At 35.7% G+C, this 24,776-nt stretch overlaps 2 protein-coding genes across 4 annotated transcripts; one reads left to right on the top strand and one right to left on the bottom strand.

The window, feature by feature from the left end:
• Positions 1-887: 887 nt before the first annotated feature.
• LOC114245921 (serine/arginine-rich splicing factor 7) lies at positions 888-6,200 on the top strand. 2 transcript variants are annotated; one of them, XM_089731591.1, is made up of 5 exons: positions 888-2,045; positions 2,141-2,328; positions 2,744-2,937; positions 3,097-3,334; positions 5,888-6,200. In XM_089731591.1, exons 2-4 carry the CDS (start codon positions 2,152-2,154, stop codon positions 3,164-3,166), a joined length of 441 nt encoding a protein of 146 aa, XP_089587717.1. In that variant the 5' UTR covers positions 888-2,045; positions 2,141-2,151; the 3' UTR covers positions 3,167-3,334; positions 5,888-6,200. The 2 variants fall into 2 exon arrangements, with proteins under 2 accessions (XP_089587717.1, XP_028034039.1); XM_028178238.2 differs by lacking the exon at positions 3,097-3,334 and having other exon boundaries at positions 1,311-2,045.
• Positions 6,201-14,521: 8,321 nt separating this feature from the next.
• Pi3K21B (phosphatidylinositol 3-kinase regulatory subunit alpha) lies at positions 14,522-23,254 on the bottom strand. 2 transcript variants are annotated; one of them, XM_089731578.1, is made up of 6 exons: positions 23,172-23,254; positions 22,922-23,084; positions 22,651-22,776; positions 19,806-20,504; positions 19,429-19,722; positions 14,522-18,909 (listed from the first exon to the last, which is right to left on the bottom strand). In XM_089731578.1, the coding sequence occupies exons 3-6, from the start codon at positions 22,728-22,730 to the stop codon at positions 18,786-18,788; spliced, it is 1,197 nt and encodes a 398-aa protein (XP_089587704.1). In that variant the 5' UTR covers positions 22,731-22,776; positions 22,922-23,084; positions 23,172-23,254; the 3' UTR covers positions 14,522-18,785. The 2 variants fall into 2 exon arrangements, with proteins under 2 accessions (XP_089587704.1, XP_089587703.1); XM_089731577.1 differs by having other exon boundaries at positions 22,922-23,238.
• Between the last annotated feature and the right edge of the window lie 1,522 nt (positions 23,255-24,776).

Below are 24,776 nucleotides of genomic sequence, written 5' to 3'. Positions count from 1 at the left end.
GTCTTGCCACTATTCGTGAATTATTCTTAACGTCACGCTGATCCGTACATATTTTTTTTTCTATCAGGAATTAAACCGACTTCGTCTGCAATAGGAGCCAATAAAACTAGTACCTATTTCACCCAAAAACGCAGTTGTCTTGCCACTATTCGTGAATTATTCTTAACGTCACGCTGCTCCGTTTTTTTTTTTTGCTCCGTACCTGCCCCCTGTCTAGTGTCGTCCTTCGATCTAAATTCTAACCGATCTTCCATGAGATATGACCGCAAGAAGTTGGACAAAAGAAGAAGAAGAAGAAGAAGACTCTTTTCCGAATTCCGACGCCGTGGTTACGTTACGGGCTTTTTCACCATTTTGGGAAAAATAATTGAACCTGTGGAATTTAGAATTAATTAGGGAAATTGTTTGAAATAATTATTTTATTTACAAAAATGTATCTAATATTTAATATAAATTGTGATTAAAGTGCTGTTTCAGTTATTTATGTACCCTTTGTAAAACTTTTGTTTTGACGATATAGTAGATTATTACAATAGAAAACAATTTGATTGCTTTTTGAAAAATATATCATTTTGGGGAAACAATTTCACTATAACGGGGAAATCGGAGGAATTAGACCTGGTACCCTCACGGTGCCGGTATAATAACCGGCAAACTTCTTGAGCATTTGTCGACGTAGTGGGGGTAAGTTTGCGCATGGTACACTCACGTGCAAAAACATTACTTACTCTGCGTCATAATGCTATTAAATTATTAAAATCAACAGATGTATTTATTTATATATTTATTAGAACATCAACAAAACATATAGGTTAATAATTGTAATAATTTAATCTTGGGGTAAAATAGATATTCCTTCTATTAAGTCAAAACTAGAGCTGTTGCCAGGTCTTGGTTCAGTTGAAGCGAAGCTGGTATTTGTAATTTTTTTTTCGTTATCATAATCTTGACCATCATCATCATCACTGTTTTCATCACCCGAGTCGCTATCATCGTGATGAGTCGACATAGGGCTCATCGGCGTAGTTTACAACTCTGTCGATTCGGTCTTCTTTTTTGTCTATAATTAATTATTTTTTGAAGATATTCGATTCGTAGTAATCGAATGTTACTTTTTTCATTTACCAGCTTCCGATTATTTTCTGTTCTTTTTTTCCATCTGAAGCCTAGCTCTTTCATAATCCGTCGTAAGCTTAATTCCGAGCCATTAAAATTTATATCTTCTTTAAATTTTTCGAAGCCTTTCTACGGTACGGAGTTTCGCTGCTTGTTATGTAGTTATTATGATTACATCTTTTTATTACAGATTGAACGAAACTATCCATTCCGGTAACTTTCTTCTTCCCTGATCTTTTCTTACCCGGAGTCCGAAACACGGCGAGCAAGCCAGAGCCTTTAGCTTCGTTAATAATGCACCTAACAGTACTCACTGATGTTTTTGTTGCTTCCGAAGTCTGTTTTAATTTTTCCATATCATTCTTCCCATGTTTTATAAAGAAGCAATATACGTCGTACACAAATTTTCTACCCTTTCTTTTAAGTACTACACCAGTTTGTCACGACATAGTGTATGTTTTATAAAAAATCAACAAACACTCAACAAATAGCAATGGCAACAAAGTCCACAAGCAATTATAACAAATAACTTAACGATTAATAACGATAGACTTTCCACTGTACGCAAGCGTACTTTTGGGAGCAAGCGGAATGAGGGCGCAGTGCGGGACGCAGGGTTCGACTGATCTACCAATAACGCGCTCGATACGATTTCCCCTGCCGTCGCGCCTCACCCTCACCACCAAAGTGATCTAAAATTCGGTTCTGCGCAGTCAAGGTCATTTGCTCACGAAGTTTGCCGATTACTATATCCGAACTATCCAACGAGAACAGAGATTGAAAACGCTAACTTCACTAACTTGACCGGTACCGGTAGGTACGCGTCTTACCGCCATTTTGTTTGAAAGAGTGATTTTAAAAACGGAGGGCAACTAATGTAATGGTCTGGTGATAAAACGCATTAAAATATTAATTGACCATCCAAAAAGGTAATAGTCTCGCTGAATAATATTAATCTTTATTTAAAATGTATTGTGCATGACAAGGAACAAAATGTTAACGGCGTGGTTTTTATATTTAACAGCATCGTCCACGATGTCACGCTATGGTGACTGCAAAGTTTATGTTGGAGATTTGGGGAATAATGCTAGTAAACCTGAACTTGAAGATGCCTTTTCATATTATGGTCCACTGAGGAATGTGTGGGTTGCAAGAAATCCTCCAGGCTTCGCATTTGTTGAATTCGAAGATCCACGGGATGCTGAAGACGCAGTAAGTGTTTCTTTCAATTTAGTTAATTTTGCTACTGAAATTCAGAAACATGCCATACGTATTTATGATAGAAAAATTGCTTCAACCTTACAAGATGCCATATCGTAAACGCACTGTTTTCGATCGTAGATAAACCTTAACCTTAAAGGGTTTGACCCTTTAAAAAACATGAAATTCGATTCTTTGGATAAACTGCATAACTATATGATTTACCACATTTATTGAGTGGTTGTGGGTTCCATCACCGTCATCCCAGTTGTCCACTAACGTCCACTGCTAAATTTTATTTGCTCCGTACAAATCGATAAAATGAATGTTAATAGGGCATCGCTGTACAATAGTGGATTGAACTAGGTTGTTTTCAGTGCCCGTTGTCAGCTTTTCGGATTTTAGCTTCCAAATTTCAAAATTTCAGGTACGTGGTTTGGATGGACGAACGATTTGCGGTCGTAGAGCCCGTGTAGAAATGTCTAATGGGGGTCGCGGTTACGGCAGCCGGGGTCCACCACCTCGTTCGCGTCTGCCTCCTCGGCCGTATGATGATCGTTGTTACGACTGCGGCGACAGAGGACACTACGCTCGTGACTGTTCACGTCGTCGGCGACGCAGGTAGAGGCTTTAATTCGGTGTGAGGAACCTATTTATTCATTGGCAATAAAATCTCGCTACTCTTCCAACCTCAAACTCATTGGGAAAAACAAAAATATTCGAATTTAGATCTCATTCCATTGGTTTTGGATTTGTATACCAATGATAACTATGTTATAGGTTATCATTGGGTTGTGCGCCGAGAACGAACTCGTCAGTGTCTGCACTTCTTATTATCTGCGCTACGTAGCTTTCACTTCTCTGCGTGTACTCCGAATGAGTTGGCCCCAACTGTAACTTCGCTCTGTGAACTACGTAGCTACATCCTACGTGCACACTTCACTTGTCGACAACTTCATTGAGTTTGTTCATACTGCGAGTAGCGACGCACGTCTAATGTAATCACTGCGTATACTCAGTGAGTTACACATTATATTAACATTACAGTGTTCAGAGGCCACAAAATGAACAGAATTCATGTTTTCATGTTTTTGAGGAATATGACCACAAAACTATTTAAGAAAAACATTGATTTCAAAAATATGCCTGGATATCAATGAATTGTATTTTTTTGTCTAAAGTAGGATAGGTGGCCTTTGGTGGCAATAACCTAAATGGTAATAAGGTGAGTAAAATGTGTGACTATTACAGAAAGTTTTTAAGACTGTTTACATATACTGGCTTGGGAAAGATTTTCTAGTACTTTTTTCCACACTGACTGGAAATTTGATGACTAGTGCTGTAAGGCCATGTAAGGCTGACTGGGAGAGCAACTGAGCAGATAATTTTTGAGAGTATTTATTTTGAAGTCAGGCTCTGGGAGTCTAATTTTTGTTATTTATATAAATATGTGTGTTCAGACTTACATTTTTTTTTAATAAATATAATGAGAATGATATTAATATATTATCAAGAGAATATTAATGATGTCTGGCATTTAAAAGAAATGTCGTACAGATTTTGGTATTAAAGTTTGAAAGAGTACATACATGGAGCTGAGTGGTTATTGTATTTTACATTACCAACACTGGGGTGATGTGCAAACCCCTTACTTTAAAATATGTGGGTTATTTTTTCCTTTAAAATTTAGGTATTTAAACTTTTTAATCAATACATACATGCTTTGCTCTCCAAGCCAGTCTTATCTAAACTGATCTTTAAATCATTAAAAAAGTTCTGATATTTTTTGGTAAAATTCATATTCAAAATACAGATTTGTTTAGAAATTTGTATTATCCAAATTTTAGCAAAAAACAAAACCGTGCATTGTTTGTGATTCTTAACATGATAAAGAGTTAAAATTAAATACCGGTAATATTGAAGATGTCTTAGATGCATGTGGTACAAACTTTAAGTATGTATGTAGTTTTCGATACGCATAGCTCGACTGAAGTATGTTGGAAAAGAAAAGCCTCTGTGTACAGGGTGTCCCATAAAGGGGGTAGGTTCTAAATGTGGTCAAGTCTAAATGTGGTTCTAACATCAACAATGTAGAACACTTTAAAAATGTAAAAAATCTCAGCCGTAATTGGCAGTTTAATACAAAACTAATTTATTAATTGTTTAAATTGTTCGATGACAGCTCTGAATGTATTAGGTAAGTAGGTTAAGTCGTTTATTCAGCTGAACGCGTCAGGACGAATTAGACACTATTGAATTTAGAACAATATGATAGATAGATAGAATATAATAGAATAATATTCTATAGAATTCGTTCATCTCGTTTCAAACAATGAATACAACCCTATTACTGATATGTACTCAATCTTAACTCGTGAAAGCCCAGTGTGTGAGAATCCGCTTGATTAGGTCAGCGGCAATATCGCGTTTGCTGCGTTTTCTTATAACTTCAGTCTTCTTATAGCAATCCGAAGTTGTTGGGATTTCTACTTTAAATAGACAATTATAAAAAAAAACATTACAAATAAATTATTGAAAAAATATTCGTGTGTTGAACCCGGGTTAAGCACATAAAACTTTATGAGATCAATGTGAGTTGAGTTCCCACTTACGTGATTTCGACCTAGAAGATACAGATTGTACAACGCGTGCCAGAGAGAGCTTAATGAAAACGATGTCACGGAGACAGTGCCTATTTGACGAACAGAACTTATTCAGTGTGCGCACTCAATCCGTACGACCATTATTCATATTATTTACGTTTATTTCCGATATATAATCGCATCTTTTCATGTGTGGCCAGTTCTTATTTTATTTTATACTACGAATCTTATTACGGTATCTTGTGTTAAACAGAATTCAAGGATTGGCAGAAAAATAGTTTGATCCATAATGTTCAAATATTTACTTGTAATTTTTAAGAAATTTACTGAGGAACTTTTATTTGTCACATCGACTAATAGAATATTACAATTTTCGGCTTGAATATGCCCTTTGTGAGACACTCGGTATACAAGAGTTTGTTAACCAGCCCACTGAGTATTTCGCCGGATCTCAGCGGGTCGCGATGCCGGTCCGGTAGTATATAGATGGATTCACGAAGCAACTGCTCTTGAGCTGTTTGGTCTCCTTCGGAGGCGCTCGGGCAGCGGTTAACAATTCGCAACCCTCCTGGCTGAGCCCGTACTCGCTCACCTATCCTGGTGAAACTAGAAAGGCATCCAGGTCAACGGGCCCCAGGAATCTTACCTTCTTAAGAAAAAAATTTTTAAGCCGTTTATGAAATTGTTCGAAATATGTTTGCTCACTACAGGTGACAAATGTGTTTGTTGACTCAGATGACCTCGTCTTATAATAATTACAATCAGACACAACAGAACCTCTGCGCGCTGAGGCTAAAACAAGTTTAATCATATTTAAAATATCTGAATTAAAAAAAAAAATGTATAACAATTTAAAATACATACTAACATATGTAACTAACTGTATTGAATAACGAAATTGCTGGTGAATTGTGATGTAAAAAAATATATTTATAGATTATTAACAAGAACAATATGTATGGTTTCAGTCGTTCGAGGTCCCGCAGGCGTAGCCGATCCCGCTCTCCAAGGTCTGGATCTCGATCCCGCAGCCGCTCTCGCTCACGCTCTCGTTCCCGTTCGAAGGCACGTTCTATGTCGCGTTCTCGATCACGGTCGCCGTCTAAAGATTCCAAGAAATCGAATTAGATGTATTATGATTTAAGAGTAATGACAATTTAAGTTGGCTATGTTGAAGCTACCACACCAATAAACCTATGATTGAGCTAAAATTATAGGTCCAACAAATTGACTGAAACCACATTGAATTGATATATATCAGTAAAATGATGTTTCTGAAAATTGTATTTTGATTGAAAACTGTCCCATAATTTTTATGCGTAGACTGGTGAACAACGTCATGGCCCATTTGGTTTTAATTGTTATCGAAGCCTAAACAATCAAAGGAATGCCACTACCGCCCTCAACGAATAAGGTCTGTTTGTATTGTATACCAACAATTTTCTCGTCCCTCTTAAAACATTACTGCCTTGTGGCAGAAATGAGTACGATGATACCACCTACCTGAGGGTCTCACAAGAGTACCGCCCGTAAGTGTCCAGGAATATGTCGTATGAGGATTTAATTTTCATTACAGCAATTATTTCTTCATCGTAGAAGTCTCTTGTACACGTTAAGTCTTTCATAACATTTTTAAGTGCCGGCGAGATTTGAACAGTCTGCATAGTCGCATCTCTCAATCTAGTACACAGGCCAATTTATCTTTAAGGTCACGACGACTTCAATTATGTTACAAAAATATTTTCCATGAGTTTCATACTTCTTCCTGGTTAAGGTAAGAAGGGTTCAAAAATAAATTTTTAGTACTGAAGCACAGTAATTAATGCATTATTTAGTTTAACTGCCTTCTGGTCTGCCTTTAGTTTAACTTCTTTGGTCTATACATTATTAGAATAGGCAGCGACAAAATGTTTTTCGCTGGTTCAAAACAAAACATAAATCAATCGTAAATCTTGAGGTATCATTGAGTATGGTCGATTTTCAATCATTAGGCGAACACTAGGTAGTAAACGATAAGTTGCGTAGAATTAAGGATGTAAAGATGAGAAATTACTTTTACATCCTACCACTTACCACCTGACTCCTTTATTAATTTTGATTTAAACTTTCATATACTGCAGCTGACCGTACCTAGACGAAAACTGGGATCCGTAGACATGATAAGGCCGTTTACACAAATACCTACTACGATTTCATGTCCACATGCAGTTTTTTTTTTGGGGTTATAATGCGTCAGAACCTCTACCTAACAAATCCTCATTTTACTGAGATCTGGAACTACGATTTTAATATGGCTCTAGATTGATGGGAGAAGTTTACGGCTCACCTGGTGTTTAGTGGTTAGTGGTTACCGTAAGCCACACACAACAACGTAAATCCGGTCACCCACCCTAAAATATTGGGTAGACTCAACTTTATTGTAAAACGACTGTTCCACAATATTTGACCTTGAAAATATGCTGAGTGCATCGGTGCGAGCGTCATGTTATGCCCTATCACAAATTAATGAAATTGTAAAATGCATGTTGGTATAAAATTTAGAGAAGAGTGTTGTCTTTTCTCTGATGAGAATTCTTCATTATTCTCGCTGGCACCTATGGGGTGGTGCTGACGACACGCATCCAGTCTGCTACCGCATGTTTCATAGGGAGTGCTATAAACAATTGTTTGAGATGATCCTGTCATCTCCCGTGCCCAATCTCACTACTAGTCACTTGAGCACAGTTCAACCCACTATCAGGAACTGCTGGACATGTCCAACAAACGAGGTGAAGTGTGATTAAGTCTTCAGCCAGCTTCAGCTTTTACTGGTGGTAGGACCTCTTGAGTCCGCGCGGGTAGGTACCACCGCCCCGCCTATTTCTGCCGTGAAGCAGTAATGCGTTTCGGTTTGAAGGGTGAGGCAGCTGTTGTAACTATATATAGATCTTAGAACTTTTTTTTTATTGCTCTTGTAGGCAGACGAGCATACGGCCCACCTGATGGTGAGTGGTTACCGTCGCCCATGGACTTCAGCAATGCCAGGGGCAGAGCCAAGCCGCTGCCTACCGCAAAACTTTACGCCACCTTATATCTCAAGGTGGGTGGCGCATTTACGTTGTAGATGTCCATGGGCCCCAGTAACCACTTAACACCACACCAGGTGGGCTGTGAGCTCGTCCACCCATCTAAGCAATAAAAAAAAGCCACTTGTAGTTTGGACGGAAGATGAACAATCCCGAGGTTTTATTTTACGTATTGGTTAGGTCTTAAGTGTATAACCTATGGTTAGGTCAATTTTACAAAGCAAACTAAATGAATATTACATGGGCGGGATGATAAGTAACTAACTAGCCTAACAATAAAACACAACTTTTTGTGATAAAATTAATTTTATTTTTCGACATAGTCTCCGTTAACCTCTACGCACTTATTCCATCTTTGTTCCCAAAGCAGTAATGCCTTCCATAAAATGATATCTTTCGAGGCCTGCAAAATACTCTTCTACAGCGGCTATGACTTCATCATTTGTGGCAAATTTCGGTCCGCCCAAAAAAGTTTTGAGCTTAGGGAATAAGTGGAAGTGTGATGGCGCTAGATCAGGCGAATAAGGTGGGTGGGGCAGCAAATCATACTTCAATTCGTTGATTTTTGCCATAGCTTTAACAAATAAATATAAATATTTACTAACAATTACGCCACGTTAACTAGTCCCGTGCTAAGTTCGTAAAGAACTTGTGTTACAAGTACCAGATAACGGAAATAAATATAATATTTTTATTATACACATACGTATATTTAATATACACCCATAACCCTGGAAAGACATTTATATTTCTCATACAAATAATATAGTTTAATAATATAAAACTGTATAAATAATGTTAACTATACCACACGCTCAGCAGGAATTATACATATAACCAATTATAGTATTATATTACAATACAATATGGTATTAAAAAAAAATTAAACTAAAATTAATATTGGTTAATACATTCACAGAAAAATAAAAAATAAAAGGAAATAAATAACATTAAGGTTTTTAATACGAAATTCTATTTTTTATTAGAGTCCCTAATATATAGACTGCAGCACTGATGGTGTTCGTATTAGACCTCACTAATACTTGCGAAATTGTTAATTAAATTGTCGAAAAAATGTTCAGGCGTAATAAGGAAATGAACATTTGCGATTTATTTCTGTGGTTCTCCGTGGATTTATTGAAAGCAGGCTTCTATATTGCGTTATTACATCCGTTATTACGTCCGCGGCTTCAACGGGACATCTCAATTTCTCGTGTCGGGGTCACCATTTTAGGAAATATGTTGTCAACTGTCGTCGTTGCGGATTAAACTCAAACTGCAGTATAGGAAGCACTTATTTATTCCACACGCACCTTAAAATGTATACATTAATAATCAATTGGTTTTTATCCTTTGAACCTTTTAAAAACGTAAAACGCAAATTTTTATCTCATGACATTTTTCCCTCAAACTGACAGCCTGTCTTTCTTTTTTTCCGGATGTCTCCCGTTGTTAGTCTGTGTGTGAAAAACCATTCACCACATATCTTCCCTTGGCGGGATTCGAACCCGCGACCCCCTTGTGTAGTGACCATGCCGTTTTGTGTGTATTTTGTGAAATGTGTGAACCCTAACGTTGTCTTGGCGGAAGATGATTTTTTTTTCGCCAAATCTGGTCGTTTTTGCTGAATACACTGTTGAAAATTATCTAGAAGATTAGCGAAGTATTCTCCATTAATCGTTTGACCTTTAGGAAGGTAATCTATCATCAAGTTCCCATCTGCATCCCAAAAGACGGAAGCCATCACTTTTCCAGCCGACTTTATAGCCATGGCTTTTTTGAAGCCGGGCATCGCGATTGCGTCCACTGTTTTGATTGAATTTTTGATTCTGGCGTGTAATAATGAACTCATGTCTCATCTGTTGTTACAAATCAACGTAAAAAATCGGCTTTATTACTCTGAAACGGTCCAGACATTCTTTTGAGTTTTGCACCCGAATCCTTTTTTGATCGTGCGTAAGCAATCGCGGCACCCAACGGGCCGATGACTTTTTTATATTTAATTCCTCACTTAGGATATGATGTACCCGTTCTTTTGAGATACCTGTAGTGTCAGCTGTTTCAGATAACTTCAATTGTTGATCTGTTAAAACCACTGAAGTAGGAAACCTATGGAAATGAAACGTCAACAAAAAAATCGTGCCACTGTGACGTCATCTGGCCACAAAACATGGCGGCTTTAGTGCTGCCCAGAAGATTTTAATGTTAGTAGGTTTTATCGATAAACGTTCTTGGCTTATTTTATTTTAAATATTGTTGAGTATTAATGTATTTGTAGAATTTATACTTTAATAGGAAGTAAGTATATTGTTATGTGCAAAGATGATGTGATTTAGATATTATGTGAAATCTAAGACGAGTTCGTGCTTCAAATTTTCCAAGTAAACGATATGACGATTTTTTAAATTTGCTACACTGATTTTATAAAGTTGTCGTTTGCCGCAAAACATAAAAATATGGCATAGTACAGTGCCATCAGCCCATTTCTAGCATGCTGAATGTTATCGTATTTTGAGTACGTGTTTTTCTTAGACTATTACAATCTATTTTAATTGTTTTGCTGACTAAAGTCCGTAACACACTACCGCAGCGCACCTCAAGGAAGGTGCACCGCACTACCGCACCGCACGCAAAGAACAATGGCAATTTTTTACCTGAATGTTTTAAAAGGCGTCTAAGATTAAGAAATAAACGAAACTTCATCATTTTATTTGCTCGTTTTTTATACGATGTTAGATTTACGTGGCAAAGCCACGAAAAAATGTTAATGTAATAAGCTTTTAATTCGATTTTTGTGTACTTCCGGTTTAATACATTTGTAAAGGATGGCATTTATACTATTAGAAAAAAAAGGAATATTTTTTGATAATGAATATTCATAAAGTATTTAAAATGAAAATAATAATATTAATTATCCTTTGTTACAATTATTACTTAATTAAATAACAAAATATGTAATAGTAATGGCAGCACTGCAGATGACAATGATTTTAACAATATGACAACTGACATAATGCGCATCACTGTGCCCGTCCATAAGGCTCGTGAGTGGAAGAGAGAGCGAAATACTCGCTGCAGCGCACCGATTTTTTATGACCCAAACTGCACGGACAAAATAATTCTACTATAGTAAATTAGCTTTGCAAGCCTTCGTTTGTCCCAAATATGACTTTCTTGAGATCCTATAAAATATGTTTTAATTATTATTTTTGTATGTTTTAAGCATGATAAAATTAGATATTTTATATAAGCAATCATATTAAATCGATATCAAAGTCAATAAATAATGTACAACCCAAAACAGACGGCCGAACTGACGTGACAATGACATTTGGCGCGCTAAACATGGCGGATTTTCGGCCTCATTAGACGGAGACGGAGACATTTACGTATATTCATGTTTCATTTTATGTACGCACTGAAATACTGTTATATTGTTTTCCTGCGAGTTAAAGTACTGAGTAAGAACGAGATAGATATATGTTTATGTGTGTGCCTTCAAAATGGGTGCTATTTATATAAGCAATTGTACGTATAGAACAATATGTCGTGTCCCTACTATATAGGTCTATGGTTAAAACTATATCATGTTCTTGCACGACCATTTCCGGAGTCGTGACGCTTTTTGGACGTCCGGGTTGGGCTTCATCTTGGACACATGAATGACCGCGTTTAAACTCAGCCACCCAGTTTTTTACTGTGGCATAAGAAGGAGCACATTCACCCAAAACATTCTTTAACTCGTCATAGATATCTTTCCCCTTCGTGCCCTTCATATGAAGAAACTTTATCACCGCTCTTTGTTCAATTTTATCCATTTTGAAAACACTTGACGAAATATATTTTCAAATGAAAAAAAAATCTATAAAATTTTCACGCCACCAAATTCAAATTTAGAACACAGGTGGCAAGAGATACCGGTAAAATGGGGCGATTAGGGATTGAGAGGCGAATCGGGAAAAAACCGGGAAATCTTTCGACGCTCAATATAAGTTTTATATTCGTTGCAAAATCTTCCATTTTTTTGTAGTTTAATAGTAGAATGTTGAAAGTTCACGAAACAACTCTGAATATGCATGATAATAGCTGCTGACTTATAAAAAATCGCGTTGCAAACTAACTTCCTGTGGTGGTAATTATTTTAGTGCTAGAAACTTTGCTCTCTTTTATTTATTTGATAATAACAGAAGACGACTATGATTTATAAACGTTATTTAGTGTTTGAACCAGCATATATATTAAAGGTAAGTCTCAGTTGTTATTGGTTTTAATGTATTTGATTAAATAAAAATACATGTAAAAATCTGTTGTTTTTGGGGATATTGGGGACGTCTTAGGTATAAATAACAACGAAAAAGGGGTCAATTGGGATGAGAATACGTGAAATGGAAACGACCTAAGTATAAATAGGTACAGGTTTGTAGGGTTGTCTATGTAGTTATAACAATATTTTTTAAATTTGTTGGTAAAAATCTGGTTTATTCGAAGCGAAATTGGGAATAAGTCTTTAGTTGAAATAGATAAGCAATTTAATATAAGTAAGTCAATTTTGCAGAGACATGTAACAAGATCAATGAAATCTCAAGGTGGACAAAAATGTCTAAGTAATACATAATAAAATATTTAATATTCGTTCAGAGTGGGGGGTATTCATCTGATTAATCCATGGAACAACCGACGCACCTAATCTCTTAACCCAGATAGAAATATCAGCCCCTAAGTACTTACCAAGAACGGAGAAATATAAACCGTTTCTAAGAAAGCCTACTATATATTATTATGTATAAATAAATAAATATATATATATATGACGGAGTAGATACGTCCGTAATGTTTGTAAAAAGTGTGACGTCAGCCTTGCGACGTCACGGTCATTAATTTGTTGACGAATGACTCATGTTTGGGTTTCCGAAACAAAACTTCACGAGAACTTCACGAAAACTTCGTATATTGCACGAGAAGCATAACAACGTTACAGAGATATCCGTACAGTACAACGGCTCGGACACGAATCAATCAGTGCTAGACAGCACGGCCGTATTTATGGGGCTTCGTACCCGTGAGCGTGTTGACACGTTTTAAACACGTGAGCGTGTTTACACGTTTTTCAAACACGTTTTAAAGTATTGAAATTACAATAAAAGGAACTGTTTAACATCAATTTCTTATCACAGAGTAATTAGTTGATGATCAGTAGGTAAATAGTCATATTTGCGCCGACATATATATATATATATATATGTATATATATTTTGTTGTTAATGCACTGTCGATTGCACCTATAATTGAGGTGATGTCTGCCATGTACTTTTGTCAGTTTTTCAATTTTTTTTATTGATGATCACTTTGTTGGTGCAACTAAATAAATTAATTAATTAAAACTATATATAAAAATAAAAGTAGTGCCAACCCTAGTAAATTTCTCATTTCGTCCCAATTAACCGCAATTTTCGGGTAAATAGGGATTACACCTATTTTTGCATTTTTTGCTTAAACTGGAATGCTAGTTGCTTAATTTTAAATTAGACAACAAAGATGCCCCCAAGACTCAATCATTTTGATCCTGATATAGCATTATATACATCAACAACTACCTTAAAATTGCTCATAAAGTTGGAATTTGTCCCTAATCGCCCCATTTTACGGTACGAATTTAAAAAGACATTTATATTTTTTTAATTTTAACTTTTTAAATAGTAGAGGCTAGAGTTACTTATCATCCCGCCCTCGTATCACAACACTTTTATACAAAACTAATTGACAATAAACTGGCTGGTAATAAAAACGTCAGGTGAGATGACATAGGCATCATACGATGTAGTTTTTTTTTTTCTTTTTTCCTACCTAAGCTGATAGCCTTGAGAGGCTATATCAGCGGAACCTTAACTTTTGTAGGTGAGCTCACGGGGCTCAAACCTGACGACGTTGCTAACACGAACCCTAGCAAGAGCCGTGCTTCGCAGAATCTACCACCGGATCGGAAACGCGAACCACTGAGAAGATCCGGCGAGAAACTCAGTGGGCTGTGTCTGAGGGCTAATTTACTCGTCGAGCCCTTCGTCGCAAGCGACGGGTTCGACGAGAACGTTGATCGGTGCTTGAGGTACCTAGAAGCACCGTTAGTGGATCGGGAGGATCCGAAATGACGTGTTTGGGGCGATGTCGACTGCTTTCCATTCTTTCCGCAGGATCGGGAATGTAGTTACCGGCGGCCACGATGAGAGGGTTCTCGTGTCGTGCCGCTTTATCGAAATCAACGATGTGGAGCTGCGTTTAGTCGTACTTATGCAAGTACTTACCTACTCGCTACAAAGTTTTTTACTTGTGTCAAAAGCTGTTTACAAAAGTTTAGGTCGTTTTTTTTAATAATTGGTCTCATTTAAATATAACAACGTGAAAACGTTTAAAAAGGAAAAATAAGACAAAGGGAATATAAACATGAATTAACATATTAATATGATTCCATACGTGTAATTAAGCGATTACGATTCGGGTACGTATTTGTCACAAGATACGATATTGAAATAAAACAGGGAATCACTGATAGGTATTTGTTTAATAACGCTTTATTAAAAATCTACCGTTACAATGTTTACAAAATGGCGACAATTTCGTCATATTTATGGATGCAGATTTGACTCTGACTTCGTTCTTCTATTTTGGTTTCAAAATAACCATCATATTATAAGACTACGTTTTAAATTGAGATCATTTCATGACATTCTCTTCCCACATTATAACCAATATTGCGTCATCTGTTTTCATAACTTCACTCTTGATACAAAAATAACTTCAATAATCTCACTTATAATATTCTCTCAACCTATCATAAATACATATTATATTACAATCTTAGGTACCTCTAATTAAAAAAGGTCGAAAACTGTATTTTGGTACATAATATTAACTTTTACTTTTAACTTCCACGTTTAAACGCGTGATGCATGCGTCACTTGTTTCAAACATAACATGGCTCCAATTTTTCCCGCCAAATGGTTTTTTTTTTTATATTTTCAAGTTTTATGCCAGTTTAACTTGAAGTAGTATGTAAACATATCAAAAATGTTTATGTATTTCAAAGCCACATTTTTCCAGTTAATGAGTTTTGCAACTTGCTCAAGTACTTAGTTGGATTGTTTAAACATCATCGTTACAGTAGAACTACGGTTGTTAGCAGCATAGCATTGCCAATGCTTATGAGTGACTTAGATAAACTGGTTCATAGTTAATCTAGCGATGGATATGGAGACAATAGAACAAAATTGAACAAAATAGTACGATGCAATGTGTTCTTTATTTTATGGAAAACAATTAATTTTGCAGTCGGTATTCTTCTCACTTTGTGAATTAATCAAAAACAAAAGAATATTTCTACTACCGCTGCCAGCTAAAACACTATATGTTGTAATAACGCACTACTATTAAAAACAGTAAGATTTTCCAAATTCTTCCGCTGTTGTATTATGAAAAACAGAATTAATTTCAACGAAATTAGATAATTCATATTATTAAAAAAAGTTTACAATGAAGTTTATGTCGTTGTCAGTTTAAGTTATTCTTTAACTCTTGATACGAACGCTTGTCACGAGAATCATGAAAGTTCTTAAATAAGTCTTTATGGTCGCGATGATTGCACTTTTTATATGCTCCATTGCATAAAAAACACTGTATATATGCAAAAGCCCATTAATTTCACGAAGAAATGTAATATGTATAATATTTACGAAAAATAAATTAAATTGCTGTACCAGTTTATGACGAAACTATAAGACAAACAATATAGCTTCGTGATATTTTAAATGTGCTCATTCTGAGGCATCTCCAAACATAAAAATAAAACATATTATAATTTAGACATGACATTTTTTATTCAATCTGAAATCTTATCGCTTCGTGTATTGTTTGACAATGATTTCTTGATTGAATAACAATTCAGCATTCTCTTTCTATACTACATACATTGTTGATGTTCAAGTTTTGGTTTGAATGCTAATCTGTACATTTCGGCAACTGCAGATGTACATAAAAATGCTTTTTTTATATTGGTTTCAGGTTACATTAATCACTAGTTACAATATAATCACAGGCTTAATATACAAATATTTAATACATCTACAAGTTTAAATTTAATGTTAGTATCACTTTGTATGAGAAACTAGCCGACATTAACTCATAATTAATTAAACATCAAAGTTCAATAGCTTTAGATTTTTTTCATTCCAGTGACATTAAATGATATGGAATTTGATACAATTTTAACAAACTTTCTCCAATGTCGGAAATAAATGGTAAAACTTGCTGTTCTTTTACAAATATTTATGTACTGAAACAATAGGGATGTTCTCTGTTTATGGCGTATCTTGTGCGAGACAGCAAATATCATAAAACACAAATGTTCTGATAAAGGAAATGAGAACTTTTTTAAATAAAAACATTATTTTGGATACCCTACATTTTTTGGTGAAAATATTTAAAAAAAGCTTTAACATCCCTATTCATTGACTGGGCATATAAGTATTTACAATTACATGTTCATTTATAACACGCGTATGAAACAACGTACTAGTTGAATACTAATATACAGCTGACATGAGAGCTTATAGAAATTATAATCTATACATACTTAATATTATAAATGTTAAAGTAGTCACGCAAAGTGATTGAACGGATTTGGATGGCATTTTGCATAAAAACATTTTATAACCTGGATAAAGGATACCTTTTATTCGTGGTAATGGCGACAAACGGCAACACTGCGTTTATCTGCTTTAAATGATAAATATTATAGTATTTTCGCTCTTTTGTGATTTTACAGTTCCCGGCACGTAACTTGGCAAGAGTCGTTAGATGAGCACAAGTCGTTTTTTAAGTATCTTTAGTTGTCAAGCGGGACGCGGGGAATGACGTAGCATCGTTCCGAGTGGACGTAGCACCGCGCGATTGGTCCGTCAGTCGACCCCTGCCTCCCGCACCGCATCGTTCTGTTCGCTCCCGATTGCACTTGCGTGTACTAAAGTTGTACCCTTTGTTTATGTTGAGTTTTTGTTACGAGTTGTTATTGTGTGGGAAGGTAAAAAAAAATGAGGCTGACTACATCCAAAGTGATCATATAGTCGATTCAGTCACTGAATGTTTTATTATTTACGCCGGTGACGACAGCGACTCTTCCAGCGACGAGAGTTTTGTCGAGGATGAAGAGCTAACTCCTTCCACCAGATCAGATCAGATCAGGTGCTACCATAAATTTAATGGAAGGGGTAGCACTATTAGGAAATGATAGTGACGACGGCAAAATAATGTTTAATATTAAGTATATTTTTTTAAGTAAACTTCTTAACTATTAATCGTATTTTATTTATAACACCTAATAAACTTCACGAATTCCTCTCTTTTTCTTAACTTTCTTCTAAACAGATATGATTAAAAAGAAATTATGGCAATAACCGTAGAATAATGCGGGCAATAAAAGTGTCATTTTTTTGTTGCATCAAGTGCACTATGCACGACCTTACCTCCACTACGTCAAAACCTTGTCAACTTACGTGCCGGCGAGTATACGTATCAACAAATCTACAAATCGACTTTTTCAATGGAACCGAAAGCGACGCAAGAAACTCTTTGTCCCGAGAAAATGCAAACTGTTTAATTCTTGATTCAGAATTACATTTTTATTGCAGGGGACCGTCTTGCACTTAATAATAATACAAATTGCAAGGCTCATTAGTTTCCCCAAAATGTCTAAGGTCAAATAATTAAAATTTGCTACTTAGAACAAAGTGACCAATATTCTTTTTCCGAGTCTTGATAAATTTTAGATATCGTTCATTCGTTATTTTGTTGATCAAAGACGATCTCTCTTCACACAAGATATTAAATTGTTACCAAATGTGAAATGGAATTTGTTTACAAAAACATTCAATTCGAAAAACAAATATTAGTATCAAAACTACTACATACCTAATATGTATTACATTTATTTGCAATATTATTAAATTAGACATCAAATTGACGAAAATCCTTAAATTACAAAATAGATCAATTCGATCTTTTTTTAATTATAAAAATATAAATATAAAATCAAGATCCTAATGTACTTATGTGTATGTAGTGTATTAAAGCATTTTCATTTTCACCAAACAAATATTAACAGTACTTGAATTATGTAAGTCAAACACACTCTTCTCTCTACCAAAAAATTATATCATATTTTTGTGGGATTAAAATTAATTAATAGAAAAAATATAGAAATCAGAACTATGTTGCTGACTTTTACAAGTGATGAAATAATGTTTGCTAGTAAACAAGTTTGATGATCTTTTATATATCAACAAAAATAGAATAACTAAAGCTTTAAAGTTCGCCTTACCAACACTGCATACCCTGATTGACTACATCTTTGGGCAAACTATTCAAATGACCAAGCTCAAATTCTTATTACATTTTTTAAATTACATTTCAAATTTTAAGTATACTAATGTTTACAATTGGTAGAAGCATTTTAATGACAAAAAACAATTATCAAATAAGTTCATTTTTTATTTATTCATATTTTACAGCTCAGCCTCCTGGGCATTCAACAATTTCAATAAAATAATGTTCTTCATTTAGGTGAAAATGTAAATATTTTGAGAGCAAAATGTAATATGTCCAAGTTAGGTATGCATATTAAATTTTATATTCTTACTCTAGTCATTCTATTTTCTAAATAGAAGACAAGGTACATAAAATAACAGCAAGACTTACAAAAATAGCTCACTGTGAAATCTTTAACAATCCTCTGGCATTCCTCTCTTTGGTACTCTCAATTCTTTTCAGATTTTTTTGCCAGATGCATATTAACTGGGTATTTTAGCTCAGTTCTCAACTGATCATTGTGCTCCTCCAATGAATTTCCTGCATAATGTAGTACTAATTCATTCAATGTTCTGAAATCAAATGAATACCAAATTTTAAAAACTGTTTTATTTCAAACTCACACAAAGACACTTAAGTATTCAATGTAAGTTAAGGTTACATGGATAACATGTAAAATGTGGTAACCATTGTATTGTATTTGCACTCTTTAGGGTTGCGGTCCTCAAAACGAAAAAAGTTAGTTCTTAGAATATTTTCAGACAGCAATTATCAATATCTTAGGTATCATCTATACTAATATATAAATCTAGTGGTTTTTACGGATGTTTATAACTACTGAACTATGCATCCGATTGACTTGAAACTTGGTATCAATGTATAAAATACATAATATACTTAATGGATAGGCTAATATGTATATGAGTGTTGGACTCTCTACACCTGTTTTGGGGATGTTAATGATGAGAATCTTTGTGGGGGTGAGAAATAATAATGTTAATTTTAAATGCCCAGTATAGTGGACAGGTACAGCTAGTCCACTAATATTCCTAGGACAACAGTGAAAGTATCACACAAAAAAAATTACTTACTCGTAGATATTGTATGGTTCAGCAAAACCATATCCACATTCAGTCTTATTTATAATGCAATGATAGACCATGTTATTACAGACAATAGAGAGAGCTAACTGTCCTGTAGAATTTGGTCTTATCAGGAATGTGCCCTGTGGTTTTCCAGCAAGCAGTTTTTCAGCTGTCTCCCGGGTGCAATTAACTTTCCAAGTGTCCATATCACGATGAGCATTAATTTCATCTAATTTATGAATATTGTTCTCCTCTAAAGCTTTTAAATATTCATCAGTTTTCCCTCTCCCTTGCAACCACCTACAAAATTGAAAGTGTTACAAACTTACATATTTAAGTATGTACTTTATTTTTTGTTCTTAAGTTACATGAGTAATACTTACATTTTGTGGCGATCCTTCAAATTGTAGAGCTTTACTACATCTGATTTTAACTTTGTTAAATCTCTTTCGATAACTAAATTGCATTCTAATGTAGTCCTCAGGATTTCACTTAGTTCAGCCTTGGCTTGTTTCAAACTTTGTAATTTTGCCATGAGCTGTCGGTTGTTTTCCAAGACTATATTTTTTTCATGAGGTTGTGCTTCTGCTTGTATTTTTTCTTGTAGTTTAATGTGGTCTTCACACATTTTTACAGCTTCTCTAAACGCTTCTAAAGCTTGTCGTTTTAAAGTAACTTCTTCCCTTAATCTTGTATATTTAGAAAATCTTATATTGTAATCCCTAGTTTTTAATATATACTTCTTATGTATCTCTTTATACCTAGTTGCTAAAGTTTCATCACTTATGTTTTCACCTCCTTCATTTTCTTGATGTCTAGACAATGGATACAAGAGTTTGATGTCTAGACTACTGTTACATGTTGCCAGGGAGTATTCACTGTAATAGCATACAAGGTCAACAACTGATTTAAATTCAAAAGGTTCACGGAAGCCATATCGACCTTCATGATGGTATATTTTGATCAACTTATTTGCACCACCTTTCCTGACTGTCAATGTATATCCACTATCCTTATTAGATGCATTACGAACAAGAAAAGTTCCATCACGAGTGTCTCGAAGTTTTTCATTGGCTTCATCTCTGAAAAATGAAATCAATACTATCAACAATAGTGTATAACTTTTTTTTTTTATTGCTTATATGTGTGGACGAGCTCATAGCCCACCTGATGTTAAGTGGTTACTGGAGCCCATAGACATCTACAACGTAAATGCGCCACACACCATGAGATATAGTTCTAAGGTCTCAGTATAGTCACAACGGCTGCCCCACCCTTCAAACCGAAACGCATTACTGCTTCACGGCAGAAATAGGCGGGGCGGTGGTACCTACCCGCGCGGACTCACAAGAGGTCCTACCACCAGTGATTACGCAAATTATAATTTTGCGGGTTTCATTTTTATTACACGATGTTATTCCTTCACCGTGGAAGTCAATCGTGAACATTTGTTGAGTACGTATTTCATTAGAAAAATTGGTACCCGCCTGCGGGATTCGAACACCGGTGCATCACTTCAACACGAAAGCACCGGATGTCTTATCCGTTTGGCCACGACGACTTCAAAACTTGTATAACTTGTGTTGTGTGTGACTTGTGTATAACTTGAGAGTAAAGTGGTATAAATTATAAAATACAGATAGCCAATTACAAGATTCCTATAATATGACAATAGAAGTAATACTTTTATCTAAAAAACTTGCAGGTCATGTTGCAATATACAATTTTAAGTACCATCATCTTGATTATTTTTACATGAAAACAGTCATGCATTTTATTTGCAGCAGTTGAACAACTGATTTTTTAGAACAATGGGGACATTACTTTATGTCTGAAAGTGAACTGTAGCATTTAAGAAGACTTAACGTTGAATCTAATCACATTGTAAATTGTGGCTATTTATTGCAATCTATTGCATCACTGACAAAAAATTGCACAATCAATGTTTAACCAGACTAGCAAAATATAGTTATACATTGATCACCCAGATGATGCAAGTTCACCATTTGCGTTAAAATTGTTGAGTTGAACTCAATTAGGATCGCCTGTGTTATGAGTACCAGAGACTGACATAAATACTTATATACATTTAAATATATGCATATATCCTGAACACCCTGACAAAGAGCAAAAAACCTGTTCATCACCTGAACATTTGCCTGATATGGGAATCAAACCCACGACCCTTGATACAACAGTCAGGAGTGCTAACTAGTGACCAATGAGTCAGTAACCAACTCAGTAAATAACGCCACCCACTTTAAGACTTGAGTTCTAATGTGACCGTTTTTACAGTATAACTACCCCATCCTTCAAACCGAACTGCTTCATGGCAGAAATAGGCAGGGTGGTGGTACTTATCAGTGCAGATTCACAAGATGTCTCACTACCAGTCATTATGCAAATTAAAATTTTGGGGCCTTAATTTTTATTACATCAGATCATTCCTTCACTGTGGAGGTCAATCATAAACATTTCTGAAGTCGTACAGACTTCATTAGAAAACTTGGTATCTGTCTGCAGGACTCAAAACACAGTTTCGTTGCTTGATAAAAATGCACTAGATCTCTTATCCTTTACAACTATGATGACTTCAGGTATCGAAGTAAATTTGGGACAGCAGTGTCAATTTACAGACATAGGGATCAAGGATCTTGGCTTATAGAAACTAATTTTGATCATCAGACAACAGCATTTCTTTAGACAAGAATTCAATGCATAAGATATATACAAACAGTATTAGGAACCAATATTGGAGCTTTTAAAAAAGTTGTAGTGAATTCTAAAACAGGTTTATTGTTAAATTGTCAAGTTATGTTAGTGGTGAATATTGTTAAATGACGAAAAAGGAAGGAGATATTGGTTGATGACCTCGCCACCATTGTGGTGGCTGCAAGCAAAAAAGAGAAATGTTGGATAATCTCATGACCCAATTAGAGGCATAAAAAGATACCACACATTTTATATGTGCATACTGAATTCCCTTAGCGTGCTCTATTTTTATTGTTACAGTTAGAAATACTATTTCATACAGTACATTGTTATATTTCTGGGGCAACACAAAAAATAGGCCATAAGAGTATAACAGATAATATTTGTCTATCAATTACAGTACACAACTTATTTATATTAATTTATTATGGGACAACTTTTATAATGATTACTTATTGGTTCTGTTGTTGTCGGTTTTACTTTATAATTGAATGTAAAAATTAGTCAAGTACCTACCTTGTTATATCGCCCCAGTACCACTCCGCAGCTTCTAGGCTATGTTCTGGTGACTGCTGTGGAACTCCTATTTCGACCATTATTTCATCATCAGGAGATGAAGGAGCGGTATAATTATCCAATTTTCTAAAACAATTTTTTATCGTTTTACTATTTGAGACCACTTGACGACAAGACGCACGAAACCAGAGCGGCTCTTAAACAACTTCCGCATTCGAGGTTAAATGAAAATTTTTAAAGAACTATTTCACTATATTATTGATTACGTTACCTCTGCTTTACAACACGTAATTGTATTTATCTTAACCAGTCAAAAGTAAAAACTTCACAAGCACTATGAGTAAAGGGTATCTTGATCACAAAGGAAATATGTGAGTGCGTGATGGAAGTTCTTATGGCACAAATTCTTCATTTTTGCAGTTCGAGTGGTAGCCCTACAAACAATATTTCACGGCCTTATAAAATAAAGTTATTCACATAGCTAGGCAGTTGAATAATTATCAATATTCATTTTGCGGTACCTAACTTCTCAATTCCACCATTATACTGCATAGACAATAGACATACTATTCTCAAATATATGTGTATAATCTATGCATACTATATTGCATAGATAATACCCTCATAGATATTACACAAATTATTTTTGATCGACCATTACACACAGCACAGATTAATTATCTCTTCTTCTTCTTATCTTCTTATCAGCCCATGGACGTCCACTGCTGGACATAGGCCTCCCCCAAGCCTCGCCACAAATATCGGTCCGGTGCTGCCTGCATCCAGTGGATCCCCGCGAACCTCAATAGATCGTCGGCCCATCTTGTGGGAGGCCTACCCACGCTACGTCTTCCAGTCGCGGTCGCCACTCAAGAACTTTCTGGCCCCAACGGCCATCCGTTCTGCGAGCAATGTGTCCTATCCACTGCCACTTCAATGTCACAATTCTTTGGGCTATGTCGGTTACCATAGTTTTCTTGCGAATCTCCTCATTTCTGATTTGATCTCCCAGGGAAACTCCGAGCATAGCCCTCTCCATTGCTCTTTGGGTGACCTTAAGCTTTCTCATAAGGCACATTGTGAGCGACCACGCCTCAGTCCCATATGTCATCACTGGCAACACACACTGGTCAAATACGTTCGTTTTGAGACACTGTGGTATTTGTGATGAGAAGATTTTACGTAGCTTTCCGAACGCTGCCCATCCGAGCTGGATTCAACGGTTGACCTCTATTTCGAAGTTGGACTTACCTGGCTAGACAGTGTGTCCCAGGCCCCAGATAAATATACTCATCAACAACTTCGAGCGTAGAGCTTCCGATCTTTACTGGAGTGGGCGCTACATGAGCATTCAACATAATTTTTGTTTTTTCCATGTTCATATTTAGACCCACTCGGATCTGAGGTTCTACTGAGGTCTTTGAGCATTGTACTGAGGTCCTCCATGGTCTCGGCCATAATTACAATATCATCGGCGAACCGAAGGTGAGTTATGTAGTCGCCATTGATGTTGATGAGGGCCCGAAGGACTGGTTTTCCACCCGCCTTCAGAAGTTCGACAGTAATTCCATCCTCACCCGGTGTCTTGTTGTCCTTAAGTTGTTTGAGAGCCATTCTAATCTCGCACAGGCTGACGTTGGGGATATCTTCGCTATAGTGTCGGACTAATCTAGCTCTTGGATCTTTTCCTAGAGTTTTCACGGGTTGTCGAGTAGATGTGTATAGCTGTCCATAGAACTTAGCGACCTCACTCAAAAGCTCAGGCTACTGCCATCATCGGTCTTCAGTCTTGTCAACTGGCTTTTCCCAAGAGACAAATCTCTCGCGAACACTTTGGAGCCTTTGTTTCGTTCTATAGCCTCTTTAATACGCTCAATATTAAAACGGCGTAGATCAAATAGATTGATATATATTACAAGGCTTCGTTTTTTTTTTATTTATTTGTTTTTTATGATCGAACAATCACCAATAGTTGTCGAACAAACGATAATTGATCAAAATTAATTAATCTGAGTGTTAAAAATGAAGATATCTAGTAAAGAGGGGGCAAACTAAGGGTGATCATTTGTTTAATTAATTATAAATAAATAAAAGACGAACAAACAATTTTTACATTCGAATCTTAA

The sequence above is a fragment of the Bombyx mandarina genome, chromosome 12 (genome assembly GCF_030267445.1).
Source record: "Bombyx mandarina strain Sakado chromosome 12, ASM3026744v2".
NCBI classification, from domain to species: domain Eukaryota; kingdom Metazoa; phylum Arthropoda; class Insecta; order Lepidoptera; family Bombycidae; genus Bombyx; species Bombyx mandarina.
The sequence above is the reverse complement of the archived record's forward strand: the minus strand, read 5'-3'. Positions and strand labels throughout refer to the sequence as shown.